Source organism: Pinus tabuliformis, chromosome 4_1 (assembly GCF_031772625.1).
Source record: "Pinus tabuliformis cultivar Carrire ecotype Pingquan chromosome 4_1, CPIR1, whole genome shotgun sequence".
NCBI classification, from domain to species: Eukaryota; Viridiplantae; Streptophyta; class Pinopsida; order Pinales; family Pinaceae; genus Pinus; species Pinus tabuliformis.
In genome coordinates this window covers 315,166,936-315,185,638 of record NC_142303.1, presented here as the reverse complement: position 1 = coordinate 315,185,638, position 18,703 = coordinate 315,166,936, and the positions used below count along the sequence as shown (strand labels likewise).

The 18,703-nt window shown below is 34.1% G+C and overlaps 1 protein-coding gene across 1 annotated transcript; it reads right to left on the bottom strand.

Annotated features, from left to right (window-relative positions):
• Positions 1-2,284: 2,284 nt before the first annotated feature.
• On the bottom strand, positions 2,285-15,776 carry LOC149175557 (protein LURP-one-related 11-like). The gene is made up of 5 exons (XM_089421168.1): positions 15,737-15,776; positions 15,268-15,581; positions 3,033-3,287; positions 2,521-2,766; positions 2,285-2,413 (listed from the first exon to the last, which is right to left on the bottom strand). Exons 1-5 carry the CDS (start codon positions 15,774-15,776, stop codon positions 2,285-2,287), a joined length of 984 nt encoding a protein of 327 aa, XP_089277294.1.
• Positions 15,777-18,703: the final 2,927 nt, after the last annotated feature.

Here is an 18,703-nt window from a genome sequence, read left to right as displayed (position 1 = left end):
CAGGGGTTTCCTGCTTGGAGCGGGCAAATGCTGAAGGATAGAGGGCAAACAGATGGGCTGATGGGCGCCATGTTAAATCAAACATCCTTCATTTCTCGGCCGGAGCAAGCATTAAAGATTTCTTGCAAGCTGGCCTGCTCTCGCCTGAAGTGAGTCTGCAGGTGCCATAACTGAGCCTGGGATGGTGCGTTGGCCACCATCTAGCTGGGCCGAGCGTCAATCCATCGTCTCACCATTAATTTTTTGGAAATTCACCCGCATCCGGGTAATAATTGACATAAGTATTAAACATAGATTTAAACTTTTATAGTTGAGTATAACTCTCTTAAAAACTTTTATAGTTGAGTATAAGTCTCTTAAAACATTGGGTTGTGAAAATACATAGGAACAAATAGCTAGTAATTGTATCTATGTTCACGATCCTTATTCAAATTAATTAACAAAAAGAAACAAGAGGGAATTTATGAATTACATTTTTAGACGAAACATAACCCCATGCATAAAATAGTTTATATATTTCATATACCATGTAGCTAAAAGCACAGTAAAAAAAACATAAGGAAAAACACTAGGACAATAAAGTTATGGGTAGAAAATTGATAGGAGCCAATTGTAATTATGAGAAAACCCAAACACGTTCTTATCTTTACTAAGGTATCATTGACAGAACTAAACCGTTAATACTCTTTAAAATATTACATGATAAAAGTTAACCCTAGTTGTTATCAACAAGACCAACAACAGAGGAACCATTCACAACTCTAGAAATTAACGACAGCCATGCAAGGGCTTTCCATATAGTAAATCCTATCAGAAATGAGGTTAGACAACCTGCACCTGAAAGGGGATAATGAAATCTTATAAGAGAAGCTAGCACTTGGGAAAACATGAAGCCCTCTAACTCAGTAAGTGGAAGGCCAGAAGCAACCATCAGTCGATATCTATTTCAAGAAAATAGAGACCACGTTAGTAAACTATGAAGGCCACATGAATTTTTAGAAGGGGACCCGTTAAATACGTGAAGAAGGAACTCTGCAGATGACGACCAAAACGATCCCTTGAGTAAACCCTCGTATCAAATTTCCAGACACAAAAAATGGGAGAGAAAAGACCCGTGATCACAGTGGATGACATAACTTAGAGTAGTACCTATCATTAACACTTTGGTGAATTCAAAAAGGGTACAAGAAAACTAGTCTAAGATGGAATCGAGCCCATACTCAAAACTAGCATTGTTAGAAACGCCTCGTCCTTCTTTATTGTCTTGTATTAAAGGAAGGAAACCTGCGTTATTGCACGAAAAGGGAAAAATCGAGATGAGAAAACCCTAGCAACGAAATAGAATAAAATTTCAATAAGAAATTGAATATTTAATTGAGTGAAGGAAAAATTATCACTTGTCAAAAGAGTCTACCGACCACCCAGGAATAATTGGGTAATTGCAGAACCCTCACAACAAAAATCAGCAACAAAGGGGGAGAGTTGGGGTCGGTTGGTTACCCCATAACCAACCCTAACGCTTTACATCCGTCTGATTGAACTAAAGAAAATCAACGGTGTTTAGAGAGATAGGTTTCTTGTACCGCTCGACTCATCGTTCAAGGTGAGATTTTGCTTTAGTCTCGAGAGACTTGTAATGCAATAAGTGATAATGTATGACATATGTAATATGCGGAATTTCATAAAGCTACCAACAACATTGCGATACCATGGAAATGTACCTATGTTAAGTCCATGACGCACCTTATCACTTGGTGGCAAGAATATCATGTTTATGATAGTAATGCAATTTTATTATGTTGCCTTTAGGAATGTTTCATTATTACATTTGTTATATGTTTTATGGTACCTCGACATATTTACTGCAAATTATCAGACAATGTCAGAATCTTATATTAGTTTTCAGGCTATTGCAAAAATTCCATCATAAAGCTAGAATTATTAAGAATATTTTAATAATATAAATAATAACAAATCCTCATTTTATAAAAACCAAATAACCCAATAATTTAACCACAACCTTTCCTTTCTTTAAATAATAATCCTTTATTAAAATTTAAACACAATATTTATAAGTCCGTCAAATAATAAGAAGAGTATAAATAGTTTTCTTTCTCAATGAGAGATAAGACGGTGAATTTAGGTATTAAAATTTAAACACGATATTTATAAGTCGGTCAAATAATAAGAAGATTATAAATAGTTTTTTTCTCAATGAGATAAGACGGGCGAATTTAGTTTTCCAAAAAGCATGGCGAATTTAGCGCCTCTAAAATCTGGACTTTCACTTCTGAATATCTGAGTGAATAATAAGAAGAGCCATGACTAATGTTTGATCGATTCCATGCTGCACAACAAGGCTGAGTACGTCGTCTCCAAACATGACCTCCGATGTCGCTTGCTTCCGTCTTGCCTGTTCCATTCAATGAATGAATCCATGAAATTACCCACTACGCTCACCTTCTTCCCTTTAATAAACTGAACAGTGAATTCGTAGTATTCAATAACATGACAACGAACCTGAGCGACAATTTCACCAGAGCCACGGAATAATGTGAAGGAGGAGGTTGGCTTGCACAGATATCCCTTCATTTGATAATGGCAAGTCTCCGTATTATGGCCTTTTATCGGATTTATGACAACTTTGGCGGAGGGTTTGCTTGAGAAAAGTTTCAACACCGACGTTATAACTGTAAACGCTGGCTTCTCACAGCCATCGCCATCTCCTCTGAATGCATCCCATCGCTGTCTAAAACTCAACCTCCGCTAAACGCACAATCAAAATCAAAATCAAAATTAATCAACATAAGTAAAATCAATAAAATGTGTTGAAAAGGGTAGGCTATTTTTATTTCAGGAAATATTTCAGGTTTCTGCCGAAGTAGTGCCGAAGTAGTAAAAGAGTTAGAACAATTAATTTTGCTAAGAAAATAATAAAAGAGTTTAAACAATTAACTTTGCTCGCATCTATTAAATTTCAAAATATTTTCTAAATTTGAAATCCAATTTAGTTCAACTGAAAATAATAATACCTTATGGGACAGGGTGAGAAGAATGTTTCCTGCAGCATCCATGAGAGAGAGGTGTTTGGCCTGAGTTGAGTAATCATCAACTCTGAAGACCAGATTTCCAGATGAATCAAATACTGTGAATCCTTTTCCATCAAGGAAGAGAGAGCTCTTCCAAACGGTGAAGGTGGAAGGAGGGTGTACTTCACAAAAATGATCATCATTGCAAGTCAAAACTGAAACTACCGTGGCCGAGGGACACGTAACGCCTGGATGCACCTGAGGACGCACAACAAAACAAAATCACAGATAATGTAATCACAGTGATATCTTTCTCAATTTACTGATTATATATTTTTATTTAAAATAATCAAATTAAATAATAAACCATTCAAAACAAATTATCAAATTCACTAAATCTGTGAAAATTGAAGCTATCAATAATTTGAAAACTAATTTAATAAAACACATACTATGCACCACGAAAGGCACTTTGAAAAAATTCCGGCACTCCTTTCAGATTTATTCATCAGAACATAAATTTTAATACAACAACGAAGGCTCTATTTATTGGCCTAGAGTCCTGCGATCGAAACTTTCCAATAACAGTAACCTTAGTTAAAATAATGTTAACCCTGGGTCAAGATGACAGTCCCCTATCCTTGGGGAAGCGAAAGCGAATCACAGTTTGCTTGCTCTTTTGTATTTAATTAATGCGAATGCAGGTCCAAAACAGCAATAAAATTATCATTTATCCATTAGATAAGTCTCGTCACCCTCTTACATCATCTAAACGACAAGGAAAATATGAAGCTCCCTTGTAAGATTTTAAAATGTTACGAAGAAATCAGATCTTCTCCCTTGGCCTTAATGAACCTAAGATTTATAAAAAATCTTTAAACAATATGAATGCACCTAGAAATATCTTAATGCACCTACAAAGAAATATCTTACTGCACCTACACATACCTATATACAGGTCAAGTTATACAAGTTGCACATATATAAACAAGCTTATACTAGTTGCACGCTTATTAGTTGTCGTAACTTGTAAAATATTATGAATGCCTCTCCCCATCTTAAAATTAAAATAATCTTGCACTTCATTATTATTCTGGCACTTCGAAGACGTGTTTTTATACTAATAAAAAGCAGGCCGCCTACTTTTTTTTTTAAGCCAAAAAGGTGTTTGCACATCTAAATCATATGTCCTCGATAAGTTTTTTTTTAGCCAAAAAGGTGTTTGCACATCTAAATCATATGTCCTCGATAAGTTTGAAATTGGAATGCACGGACATTAGTAGTAATAAGTCATTTAATAAGAATTTTTTTTTTAAAACAAATAATTTAATATAAAAATACTAATAATTTTAAAGAAATAATAGATGTGCTTTCTTAAATTTTTAATGATCAAAAGTTCATGTTGTAAGTTGTTATTATCGATGTAGTTTCCGTTTTTCTGGCGTATTTTCTATTAAGTTTTTCTCCACGTTTGGAATTTCATGTTTGATGTGCCTTCTTAAATTTTTGATAATGAAAAGTTCATGTTGTAAGTTGTTATTATCAATGTAGTTTCCGATTTTTTGGCGTATTTTCTAGTAAGTTTTTCTCCATGTTTGGAATATCATGTTTGATTTATTGAGTTATACAATCAAGGTACCTTACAAGGTTTTTGTTACATTAAATCCATGTTTTCTTTAAACAATGTAATTTAAAGAAACGAAAATTGTAATTTCACCAACAATTGTATCATGGAATTTGGGTAAAATCGTTAAAATGTAGAACATTTAGACTCCACTTATTATTGCCATGTTTAGGAAGATGGAGTGTTGGTCATAATATATTGATTGTAATATAGGAGTTAAGCAAGGTTGTCCCTTGTCCCGTAACTCTTTTGTCATTATATGTGGACAAGTTAAATAGATGTTTGGAAGAAGGTTGTGTCGACAAGAGTTTAGTCTAAATAGTCATCATCATTCTTCTTCATGATGATGATATTACTAAAATAACAAAGTGTCCCTATTACATCAATAAATGACAAAAATTCTCAAGGATTCCAACTTTGGTAGGTATAATTGTTAACACTAACAAAACAAAGGTTATGACAATCAAATCTAAAAAGATTATTTATGTTAATTTTGTCTATGAAAACAACATTTTGAAGGAAGTGACTTTATACAAATATCTCAAAATTAATCTTCATCATGAGCTCTAGTGGAACTATTGTTAAGCCCTATATAAGGCCCATATTAACCTAAAAAACAACAATTATAGCATAACAATATGATAAATGGAAATTTGAAAGCTTATTATGATCTTGAAAACAATCACAAATCAATAGACCTTTTTCTTTGGGATAAGAAGAATCTCTTCTTTGTGTTAGAAAATTATATATTACAGAGCAATGGAACACCTAAAATATATTGCAGAAATATAAACACAAAAAACACATAAAACAAGAGAGACACAGATATACGTGATTGACCCAATTTGGGCTATGTCCATAGAGAAATAGCTAGTCCTTCCTTTATATTATCCCCCAAACTAAAGAGATACAACCTACAACAGATCCACTGTAATTCCCTCTTTGCCCTCACACAATCTCTTCTCTCTTTCTCGCTCAGAATACAGGTCTACATAGACACAATACAGTTCCCTCATATATAGTGAGGGGTTACCTTATAGGGCAAAAAACCCTAAATTAAACATAACTTCTACCATCATATCTCTGTCTAATCAATGACCCAGATTGACAACAAAATTACAACATTTTACAAGGCAATTTTACATCTATATTTAGCTTCGGGGGCGCTATCCCCAATCCCCCGCCAGGGGGGGGGGATCCCAAATATTACAACTGCTCCCCCTCGACCCCCCTTACTACATACATTTTACAGGCGACGCTGCTGCCACATTGCGAACTGGGGTCCAATGTGGCGATACCTCTAAATCAAGAAGATAATTCGGCTCCACAACCAACACTTTGAGATTCTTGCTACTCATATTATCGTATGTGGTTACGAGTTGAGGTTCAACATATCTATAGAATCATTGAGAAAGATAAAGTAAATTCAAAAAGCATTTTATAACTTGTATCTTTAACGTTAAAGGTAATACACCTTCCTACCCCCCTCACAGAAATGAAAATTTTCCCCATTTAGAGTAGGTTTATGGCTAGATGGTTAATGTATAAGAATTGGTGTTGCATGGGGAGACATCCCTTTGGGTGATAGGTGCACTCCCCATATTTCCCATGCTCTAAGGATTGGGTGACAAATGGAGAAACATTTTTCCTACATCTCCTTTTGCGGGAAACTTTGGGAAACACATGGGGAAGTGTTTCCTTGGTGTGTGGGATATATTTCCCCAAAATGGAGACATTTGGGCATCCCCTTCCCCTAGAAGTGGGATTCCTGGACACCCCATCCCATATGTTTTTATGTAAAAACCCATGAAGATAGAAAAAAGATATGCAATAGAGCTTTGAGAAGCAGATAACCTTGGTAATTAATGGGAATATTAAATTCTTAAATTAACGGATATAAAAGGTTACTAAAATGTTTAACATTACCATTATCTTAGGATGTTTGAAGTGGTTCGAATCTCATAAAACTTCACATGGGCAAAGGAGAATTTGAGATCCCCATTCATAATTCAACAAACTTAATAATTTCCAAGATTTCAAGATAGATATGATTACAATGTTTCCATTGGATTGCGCAATGTTGAATTTGTATGGGATGGGTAGTTATTGCAAGGATCTTATCATTAATATTCTTATTTTTGTAATGCATATATGATGACCTGTATTCTAAGGACCTCAACATCCCCCAATCCCCCTTGAATTTCCCTAAAATTCTGGGGTGTTCCACATGTCCCCATTGCACATTTCTGTACTCTTGTGCTCCCTTATCCTCGTAACTTGGGGGAATATAATAAACAACAAGGGAGAAAAGAGGCTTCCTAAGATGGCTTCAAAATCTATATAAAACCACTTATGAAACAAGCAACAGTGGCATAATATGTCATTTCTTGGCTAAATCATTTGAGAATTAAGGAAGAGGGTATTGTATAGAATAATGATAATATTAAAAATATCATTACGTTTAAATTTAAGGAGAAATTGTGGTGTGATAAAGAATTAGAATATAAGAAAATTCTCTCTGTATTTTAACTACCAGAGAAAAAACTAACATTGCTAAAACAATAAGTTCTTACAAACCTCATAGTGAAAAATGGCATTTGGAAATTTCTAAATGTCATTGATTGATAGAATTGTCATATGTGTGATAGTAAAAGGGTTGAAAAAGACAATCCCTTTCTCTTATAGTATCATGTAGACATCCACATTAAATTTCAATTTCAATATTTTTTACAATATTAACTATCTTAAATCTTTAACTCAAAAAATCTAATATAATTTAAGATCGATTGTTTAAAAAAGGTAAGAATAATATAGAAAAAATATGTGATTTTTTACCTTTTATAATGTTAAATAAGCTAAAATTAATTTAGTAAATATTAATAACTATCATCATAATAAAATATAAAAGGAGAGGATAAATTCTTACATACATATACTAATATAAGAGTTTTTTTAATTAAATTTGACACTATCTAATCTAGGGTTAACCATTTGAAAGATTTTAGTAGAGAATGTATACCTCTATATACTTTAGTAGCCAATTTGCTGAGTAGATACGGGTTCCTTATCCTACAAACAAAGTGATCTCATTCACCAATTTGGTGTTTCGCATGGCCATGATCTCAAAATTAAATTATTATTGTTATAATTTATGAGTCGACTTAGTAAGATTTACATATTGAAACATCCACTACAATAATAAGGTCTCTATGAACCGTTAGCTTGAATTCCTCTTCTTAAGGAACTCAACTTTTTATATGATAATTTGTGCATCAATGATTCCTTCTCATCAACTTCACTCATCTATATGCACTCATTTTTATGGTACTCTTCTATCATTGGCATTTGAGATTTTACTATATTTTCAAAATGTTATTGCATTTCTTATGCTAGTTGCAATTCTATTATAGGCATGACAAATATTGATTTTCTTGTTGAATTGATAAAATATGTTACTTGCGAGTTGACTTTAGCAAAATATATAATTTCGTCTTGCCAATATTTTGACAAGGATGATTGCAAATTTGATTTTCATGCAAATTATTTCTACTAATAAGATGAAAAGAAGAAAAACATGTTTCGATAAAATGTCGAATATTTCTATTTTCCTGTAAATTCAAAAATGATTTCCTAATTTTCTAGAAATCTTATTTTTAATTTTCAATTGGCTAAGCAAGCTCTAATGGGACATAATTCCCCTGGTGGAGGTAATTTTATTTTCGGTACATGTGATTGCCTCACAATTAAAAAAAAAAAAAACTATTTTTGTGAGTGATCATTCCATTGGTGAGTTCTCTGACACTGATAGTAACACTATTATGTTACTTTTCTGCACAATGATGCCAAAACTAATGCGGTTGAAGGTCCTTTACATCAGCGGGGAGAGATGGGATGATGTTGAACAATTATCCAATTAATATTGTTATGTTTCATTGTGTTGAGATTCCTTGTGTAGAGCTTTCCTTGTGCGGAGCTTTCACTGTGTGGAGGAAACTTCATCTGCACAGTGAAATCCCTATAGTAAGCCCCTCACTTCACATCCATTTCTTAGTTGAATCCTGGATCATAGCACTTCTACTCCAAGACAATGAGCATTTGTGACTGTCAAAAGTAATAAATTCCAATTCTGATTCGAATGGTAGATGAACATGGTTGAACTAGAAGCAAGGTTTAATAGGCAAAGAGAGAAAATAGTCCAAAGCAATAGAAATTTATGGAGCTGCATGAAACTGGATGAAAGCAAGCATATTTGAGTGGGATAATCAAGCTGGGTTGGATAGTAACAAGTTTTTATTTGATATAAAATTGATTTGTTTAGTGTTCATTTCACTGTTTAGTGGTCAGTTGAATCGCTGGGAAACAAAAGGAAACAAACCCCCCACCAAATTTTTTTTCGGTAAAATAAAAAGAGGGTCTTTGAAGCAAGACTGCATTTTTCCTCGCTACTTTAAACCCAAAGGTGTGCTCTATTTCCTATGGTTAAGACTCTGCAACAAGCTATCGATCTAGAAGGTATAAGTGGATTTTATCGAAATGAAAAAATGCTACTTAAAATTTTGTATTGAATTCCTTGCTAAAAAATGATTTTAGTGACATGACATAATTACTTGGTGACCCCAAGTATGTGGTCAAAATAAATGTGACTATGATAGCATTGCATCCTGAGAATTTTTGAAGTATCTAAGTATAATGCGAAAGTTTTCCATGATGTCATAAAAATAATATTAAAATGATGTAAATAATGTGCGAAGGAAGCTCATTGAGTGGGAGTGCAGAGCTCTTATACGGAAATGCAGAAATCCACACACTTGTATAATGAGCTTCCTCTACACTCTAGAAGGACAAACAAACCAACAAATCTTACATCACTTTGTATAATCATGTATTAGATTTAATTCAAAAGTTAGTATCCACCTACAATCTTTGAAATTGCACCACCCAAAAATTTTAGGTTTGGAAAATAAAATCAGGAAACAAACCCACATGTAACAACATCTATGTTATACTTTGACATAAAATAGCTTGCTAGTCTCGCTATAATCGTATCGTATTGAATTTTTTCTTTTGACTTTATTGATGTTAGAGATAGTTTTAAAATTATTGCCACCTGACTTTAAACTTTCTCACCCAATTGTCAAATGTTATATTGCAGTCTACACATGCCTTATTTTAATTGTGAAATTGTCTAGATCACAACACATGAAATTGAGAATGATAACGCAAGAAGAGGTGAATTGAAAATTGTAGGATTCTGGATTATGCACCCAAGTATCCAATCAGTATACATGTGCTCCATGATTATTAACATTGATATCCACATATTCAAAAGAAAAAAATTTCAGGGAACATTTAAAGCTAAAAAATAATTCCAATGACTCATATTATTCAATGTGTAGCACATCTGGTGAAAATCCATTGATTCATGTCACACGGTGGTGGAATTTTGTAATAGAAAATGTGGTCATAACTCATTGTGCAGAGCTTGACACTCTCGCACAATGAGATTTCTCTAGAAATCCCTTGTAGCTTCTATCCCAAAAATAATAATGGTGTTTCCTTATGTTATGGGAAATCTGTACACGTGGTTTATATATATTTTTGGAAATTGAAGAGTGAGGAGGAAGTTCATCATGTGGGAGTGTGGAGCTCTTCATAATGAGCTAAATCCATTGTGTGGAGCTCCAGACAATGAGCTTCCTCTGCATTCGTCCAATATGTATTTATGTATTAAAGATAAATGATGACTCTTTTGCATTATAAAGAAAGCCTTCATAACTACAACATGTTGAACCTGCAGTGTGACTAAAATCACTTGAGCCATATGACCTACAACGGTTATAGAAAGTAAGTACAACAATTTGGCTTCCATGATAGACAAAGATTTTAACAAGGAGGTGGAAGAATTTATAAGTGAATTCAACCACCAATTGCTTCTACAAATATTATTGAAAATGAACAAGGAAAATCTCAGTTTGACTTTGCCTTGGTCAAACTAGTCAAAATTTGAATTTCTATTTTAGCAGAAATCTTGGAGGTAGTTAACTGAGGTGGCATGGCACTTGTCAACAATGTAAACTTTGAAACGGGAACCCATACTATTACCCGTTTTGTAGAGATAGCAAAAAAGTGACTCGATTTCGAAAAGGGGTTATGCAGAACACACATGTGTTTTTTAAAGCTTAGTTTTTGGCACTATAAATTTTTTTATGTACATTGTGTTTTATAATGGTAGTGTTTTTTATGCTTTTTTAAAAATGTGGTAATTCTACACCAAACCCTTTTTTTAAAATGTTTTTTTTTTTAAGTTTTTTAATTTTCTAATGTATGAAATGTAAATAATTATTTTGAAAACTTAATAATTTTTGAAGTGGTCTTTTTCTTCATATTTTCTTGTTTTTATTTTAATTTTATTTTTCTTGTAGTGAGGTTTTTATTGTTTTGCATATTTAAAGAAGAAGGTTGATATTTTGAATTTCTGATATTCTACATATTTATACATTGTTAATTAAATTTTCAATCCACAAGAAATAATTGTTTCTAAAAAACAATATTTTTAACAATTGACATAAAAATAGCCATTTTTAACATAAATATAATTAAAAAACCACACGTTTTGATAATTTTTTATGCAAAAATCACAATTTTTATACGAAAATTTTAACTAAAAATAGTTAAATAATAGTTTTTTTTATGAATTTCATGTAAAAAAAAAATAATAATCACTTTTTTTTTTTTCAAAAAATAATGGTTAACTTAAAACTTAATGCGAAAATCACATATTACAAATATTGAACATAACAACCTTAATTGAGTGTATATTCTTCTCATAAAATGTCAAAGTCAAAACATTGCAAGTATAACTACTTAATAGTTACAAAAAATGAGCTTGATTTCCAAGCATAACTTAAATTAAATCAACAATGTCATGCAATCCAAACTCTTCGTCCTCTAGAGTTTCATCATTGATTTCTTCCTCAATATTTTCTGCTTCCTTTTGCTCATTTTCGTCTTCTAATGGATCTTTCATGTCTGCCAATCTCCCAATGTATGTCTTTCCAAACATCCCATGTAATGGTGGTTGAGTTCCTTTGCCTTTTTTGCCACACGTGATTCACAAAAGTCCCCTTTCTTCAACTCAATTTCTTGCATTGCATCTGGAAGAAATTGAAGAGCATTAATTCTTTGCTGAATGAAATTGCATTGTAATGGATCTTTTTCAATTGCAATGTAATTTCTTCCTTTTTGAAGGCAGCATGCTAGTGTTGTGCCTATTTATCAAGCACAAAAGAAATAATGAAGTAAATTAGTACAATGACATATTAATTAAAAAAATAACATATTGAAATTCAATTCTATATAATAAAACTTACCTGAGCCAGAAAATAAATCCAGAACCCAATCTCCTTCATTTGAACATATGTCTATAAGAGAGTTAATCAATAATTGTAGTTTTTGATAAATGTTAACTATCTCTCCTTTTGCTTCTTTGTCTTCATATGTTAGTTTTCTCACAACGGCATCATAACTCAGTATTTGGCTATGACTCATTCCGTCCACCCGATTAAAAATCATAGACATACAACTATCATCTTTTGCCCAACTATCAATATGAATGAACTCACAATGATTTATAAATACTTGATCGTCACGGTTAAGAAGATTTGACTTTTTCCTGTAACATGAAATAGTAAAAGTTCAATCAACTTGTACATAAATGAATTTTTCAACATTAATCAAATATACATTTTAAACGTCTTACCATGTAAGCTGCATCCTTGAATTTGTTTTCCCTTTGAAGCTTGACAATATCATTGCCAATTGTGTGTCTGAATGAAATGTCACAAATCTCCATAATGGTGATGATGTGACTTCTACAAATCCCGCAACCAGTTTACTAAAAGCTTGATAAGTATAAGGGTCACTATCATAGTCAATATTTGGAATATTGAAACCATGGGGAATATCTGCAATAACTAGGGCATACTCCCTTTTAGGTATGAGTTTAGCAATGTCTTCACAGTCGCCTTGTATTACTTGATATTGAACAGTGTCTAGCCCATTCCAAATGAAATGAGTAAGAGTTGGATCAAGTTCAACATTCTTAACACATTGCTTCCTCAGTCTTTCAGTCTTTATTTTTTCAATAAAGGTTCTGAAGCTAGTTGGCGCTCCATTATCATCCTTCTTCATATTTTATAAAATAAACAAATATATGTGTAAGTTATAAATTAAAAATAGTACACAGATGAATAAAAACGAATGTGTAAATCAAGATACCTTTTTAAATGCAAGATAAAAATATTTTAATGTTGATGTAGAACTTGAATCTGGATAGTTGCGTACGACATCATCCCAACTATCTTCATTCAACAATCTAACCATTTGTTCTTGAATTTTCATGTAAACTTTGTGACTACATAGATAAAGTAACAAAAAGTCAATATAATGATATGTATAACAAATACTACCAAGAACAACATGTTTTATTTAAAAAAAATTATAATCTAGAAATAAATAAAAATAATTCAACAAACTTACTTTTGAAATTCCTCAGACATTTCCTCCAATGATAATTCACCTGACTTCACACGAGATAATATTGTTTTGATAATTTTTCATCTTTCACTCCTTGCATTGCTCTCCAAGGTGTGATAGTCATATCTTCTGGAAGCTGCTGCAAGTCAGGACCTAATTTACTGTCGCCACATATCAATGGCTTAGACTTTTTAACCTTCTGGTTTTTAATGCCAATGTTTTCCCACATGCTAAAAATCTCATCAATCAAGTTCCAAACATCTCCAGTTCTAAATGCCAATTGGAAAATGTTATCAACACCTCTGAATATATCTCTAGGAAGGTTGCGTTTTCCACCTTTTGAATTGGGTTTCTCTTCAATTTGATAGCCTATTTCCATACAACATTCCCTTCGGAAATCTGCAGTAACATTTATCCTATCCCCACCACATTTTTCTTGAAATTCACAGTGAATAAATCTATCCCTTTGGATGAAATTCATAAACATCCTATATTCATTATCTGAATTATGATCCCATGCCACTAACTTTGCTTCTGTATCTGATAAACCAGCATAAATGATACATTTCATTGTTTCAAAACATGGGTTATTGGGATATTTCTCCATCAATTGTCTTTGAGCTTCTACAGAATGGTTCCCCCCAAGCACATAATAATTGTATTCAAAACATTTTGACTTATCAAATGCTTCTTTGTCGGGAACTTGGACTAGATCAACAAGAAGCACATAATTAACCACATGAGCATATGGATTATACCTCATCAATCTCTTCAAGTTGTGAACATGTAGATGGTGTAGCTTTCTAACTTGATATTGACATTGTCCTTCACTTGCCTTATAGGTTTGTCTGACATTAAGCTGAAATGTACGACCACCATCAATTAAGTTTTTCTTTGTCAAATTCTGTCGAATGGCATTTTGTTTTGTTTTGATAATGCCATCCTCTAAATCAGCTCCTGGTGTAATGATTTCTCTGCTTTCTTTTGAAGTTTCACTAGGTTCTTGACTGCTGGTAATGACTACTTCAAAATCTTCAACTTTACTTTTCTTCGTCATAACATTCTCAATAGATTTATTTTTGGGCATTGTTACTTTTGGTCTTTTACAGCTCTTCTCAGTTCCAATGTCATCTTCAGTAACGGCAACATATGCTTCACTGTCAGTTTCAACTTCATTGCCCTCAAAAGTAACTTGTTTACCCTTGCTAGATTTATCCACTAGAGGCCTTTTTTTCTGATCCTTTGGATGTAGTTTTGTAGCATCATCAATTACTACATTTTTCTTGTTTTCCATATATTCTTCTAACACTGAGTAAAAACTGCTGACAACTTTCATGATATCATGCTCTATGAAATGAATGCCTCCCAACCTAATTGAACAACTTTCAACAAAATTCTGCCAAACAAAATATCATATGTCAATAAAAACAAAATTAAAAAAATATAGTGAGACACTTTCAAGAAAATGAAATACAAATATAAATAACAATACTTACGATGTTTTGTTTCATCTCATTTATGATTTGTTTACACAACTTTGTAGATACCTCTCTCGTGTCATACAATGAATATGTTAGTTGATATTTTATCCTTTCATGTGACTTGGGAGCTTTTGTAAGTATGTAAACAACTTCAGTGTCTGGTACCGAACACATATCTATGACTCTTTCCATCAGCTCAAAAATTCCATTTTCATTCGGTATATCAATATATAGATATATGTTCACACTTTGGCTTTCTCTTTCTTTCACATACCAGATTCTTGATGGGAATTTCACCTCTTTTGAATTCTTCCAGTCTGAAATCATCTTCTTATCATTTGAGGCACTTGAAAGATTTGTAGCCATGAGCTCAAGTGGAGTTCGTTCACCAATGTTTTTTGAGGATGCACCTTTAAGTGTCTTTAGTCTAGACAAATTCACAGAAATCTTCTTTGATGCCATTTTCCTGAAAAATAGAAACACATAAATTAGTAAACAACGAAAACATAAAAACTTAAATCCACAATGAAAATATATCCTAAATTTTTAATTTGTATAATCAGATAATTGAAATTAAAAAAATATTAACACCAAGAACTGGTAGAAGCCCTCTGACACCACCCTGTCCATACATGGAGTGGTGGGCGATTTCCCCACCCCTTACCCCGCACGCCCTCTTCCCCCTCAACTGACCCACGCCAGCCCACCCCGCAATTGGATGGCCATCCAACCGCACCATTACCCCCCTTCCACACCTCCCCCCTACCCCCATGCCACCCCACCCCCCAACCACTTCCCCTCCATGCCCTGGCCCCCCTACCGGCCCACAACCCCCATGCAACTTCACCCGCTTCCCCCTATCCCCAACCCCCAACAGCATATCCCCTTCACCCCCAACTGAGCCACCCCACCCTGCAATTGGACGGCCACCCCAGCCCACCCTTACCCACCTTCCACCTATTTTCCCTACTCCCCTCGCCCCGAACTGAACCACCCCTCCCCGCAATCAGATGGCCACCCCAACCCACCCTTACCCCCCCTTCCCTCTACCCCTTAACCCCCCCTACCTGGCCCCCCTACCTCAGCCCCCTCGAATGCACCCCTCATCCTCCCCTTCCTCCCTTCCTCTCACCTCACCCCTCATTCCCCCTCTTCCTACCCCTCCTCCTCACTCCCCTCCACCCCCCCGCCTCACCCCTTGGGTTGACAAAACTACTAAGTGGACTGAGCCATGCAGAAACTAATTGGGATAGATAAAGCATTAAGTGTAGCCTTGGGGCTAATAACACTAGTGTTAGCACCCATTGATAAACTAGCTCAATAAATGGTTTCATTTTCTCTGCAACAACGCATATAGCTAGTAAACCTCCCATTACACAAATTTTCACTTAGAATTGAATTGAGACTCTCTATTCTTTGGTTGGACCCATGTGATTGTTTTTTCCTAGGTTGAGAGTCACTGAAGTGTTGCAGTTGGGGGCTATTGAGAAATCACATGAGAAAAGGGACTCTGACTCTTACCATTTATTGACTCGTTAAGAAATCCTGAGTAATTACCTCCTAAGACTCTAAATTTGGCAGGGGGGTAGCTAACTGTAAGAATGACTAAAATGCATTTAGGAGGAGAGTTGGAGTCCCTTCCTTAGTTTCCAATTATTAATTTATACAAATAAGTGTATCTACTTATATTTTATTGTATTATGAATGATTTCATGTTGTTATTATGCGTTACAATTATGCATGAATTAGTAATTCTTATGGAGGGATTGCATTATTCCTAGTTTCTTATCAAGAGGTTCATGCTTGATTTCTCTCATGAATTGGGAGGGGTTGTAGGTCCTGGTAACTTCTAATAAAATATTAAATGCATGGTCACTTGATATGTATGGATAAATCACTAAGATAAGTTGTTTGTCACTATGTGTGACTTCTATTAGTGGTGCACATGAGAATACAAGTGCTTGTTATGTATATGCTGGTGGAAGTTTATGGTTGATGTGCATATAGTGGAGACATAGTCTCCATGCCTTAGATCCACCAAGCTCAATGGTTAGGTAACTAACCACAACACAAGGGAGAATTCCTGATTTTCAAGGTCTTTCTCCGTGCTTGCATTTTGTGCCTCATCCCATGTTTCTAGGATTTCCCCTTCTTTTATTATTGATTTTAAGGCTTCAAAACTTTTCTCCTTTCCGATGTGCCCTTTGCTTGATCCTCCTTCTCCATCCATAGCGAATTTCTTGGGAGAAGACGAGGATTTTCCTTATTCCTGGTCTATTCAACTGCTTTGGTGGATTGCCTTGTTGTCTTGGTTTTCCTCTGCCTTTCTACTACTACCATTAATCTCCTTCATTTCCTTGTTTTTGTTGATTCTCCTCCTCTCGTAGCTTACAACTTCTTACAAATTGGCCATATTCTTGGTACACCTCACTCTTAAAATAAATTTTATTGTAATCAACTACGAGGATGTGTGACCAACTATCTAGATTTAGGGTTATGGCTACAGGGAGACCCTTAACAAATCCACCTCCACACATAACCTTGCACACGACAAAATCCCCTCCAGGGGCTGAACATGATTGATACATCTCCCCAACGCACTGCGAATATTCCTGAAGATGATATCATTCTAATAATCTAATGGTAAGAAGGTGAATTTCACCCACAGATGGACTGCAAATAGGACATCACTTTCAGGGTTAAAATCTAGACTCCACCAATCCAAACATAACCCCTTGAATCCCATAAAATAAGGTTCGCTATGGAAAACCAAATCACGATCCTCAAATTCAAAAAAGAAGGTGAAAAGCCCCTTCCCATAGAACTTTGAAGTCACTGAACCCTCGATTAAGGGTTTCCAATTTTTTTCGACCCACAATAATTTTTTTTGGGAGGGAAACTATATTTCCATAAGTTGGACAACCTAACCTCTTTTTGCAAGTTGTAGGGTGTGGGATTTGGACTAGGCATGTAGAACTTGACTTTTGGGGTTTCCTCCATGTGTTTTACGAACTTGGAAGGATTAGCTTTATTATAATGCAGCCCAGCTGCCACCAAGGAGTTAAAAGACAATTTCGAATGTTAGTGGCAAAGGTGGAGTTGAGGAACCCTTGATCTAGCCATCGAACCGTAAAAAGAGTGGCTCTGTAATTCTTCACAACCTCTAGCCTTAGAATGCAACTAATAGATTTTTTTTTGCATTTCAAAGAATTCAAAAAATTGCATATGTTTGTATTAAATGTAATATATGTTGAATATAGTTTTTTTATTTTAAGTTTAGTCATGACGAATGTTTAAGTTTAAGATAAAATAATTTTGGTAGGATGAGAATTTAAATTTAAAAGTAAATTAAATAATTTTAAAAACATTTTAATAATATAAATAATTATGAATTCTAATAATTAATTAATTAAATAATAAATTTTATTTAATGGAAAAAATATTATTAAAAAAATAAAAATAAAACATCCATTCGATATTTGCAATAACCAATATAGACACCCGGACCTATCACGTAAATAGTGTATGAATAGATTCCTCTAAAATCTGGACTCTAACTTCTGAATAATATCTGATTCTTGAATAATAAAAAGTCCCATGATGAAGGTTGGATCGATTCCATGCTGCAGAACAAGGCTAACATGACCTCCGTCGTCGCGTCATTCAAACAATGAATCCATTAAATTACCCACTGCATTCACCCTATTTCCTTTAATAATCAGAACAATGAATTCATATTCGATATCATAACAACAAACTAGAGTTATGGAATAATGTGAAGGGGGCGGCTGGCTTGCACATATATCACTTCATTTGATAATGGAAAGCCTTCGTATTATGACCTTTTACCGGATTTAAGACAACTTTGGCGGAGGGTTTACTTTACAAAAGTGTCAATCCCGACATTATAAATTATAACTGTAAACGCTCGCTTCCCACAACCATGGCCATCTCTAAATGCATCCCATCGTTGGTTGAAATTCAACCTCGCCTAAACTCACAAACAAAATCAAAATCTCTGTATTCAAGCTTTT

Coding starts and splice junctions, on each gene's coding strand:
- LOC149175557 (XM_089421168.1), bottom strand. CDS start 15,776: ATGAGGGGTGCATTCGAGGGGGCTGAGGTAGGGGGGCCAG. Junction 3,288..15,267: donor GTGTCAGAGGGCTTCTACCA/GTTCTTGGTGTT, acceptor GTGCGTCCTCAG/GTGCATCCAGGCGTTACGTG. Junction 2,767..3,032: donor TTCTCACCCTGTCCCATAAG/GTATTATTATTT, acceptor TTGTGCGTTTAG/CGGAGGTTGAGTTTTAGACA.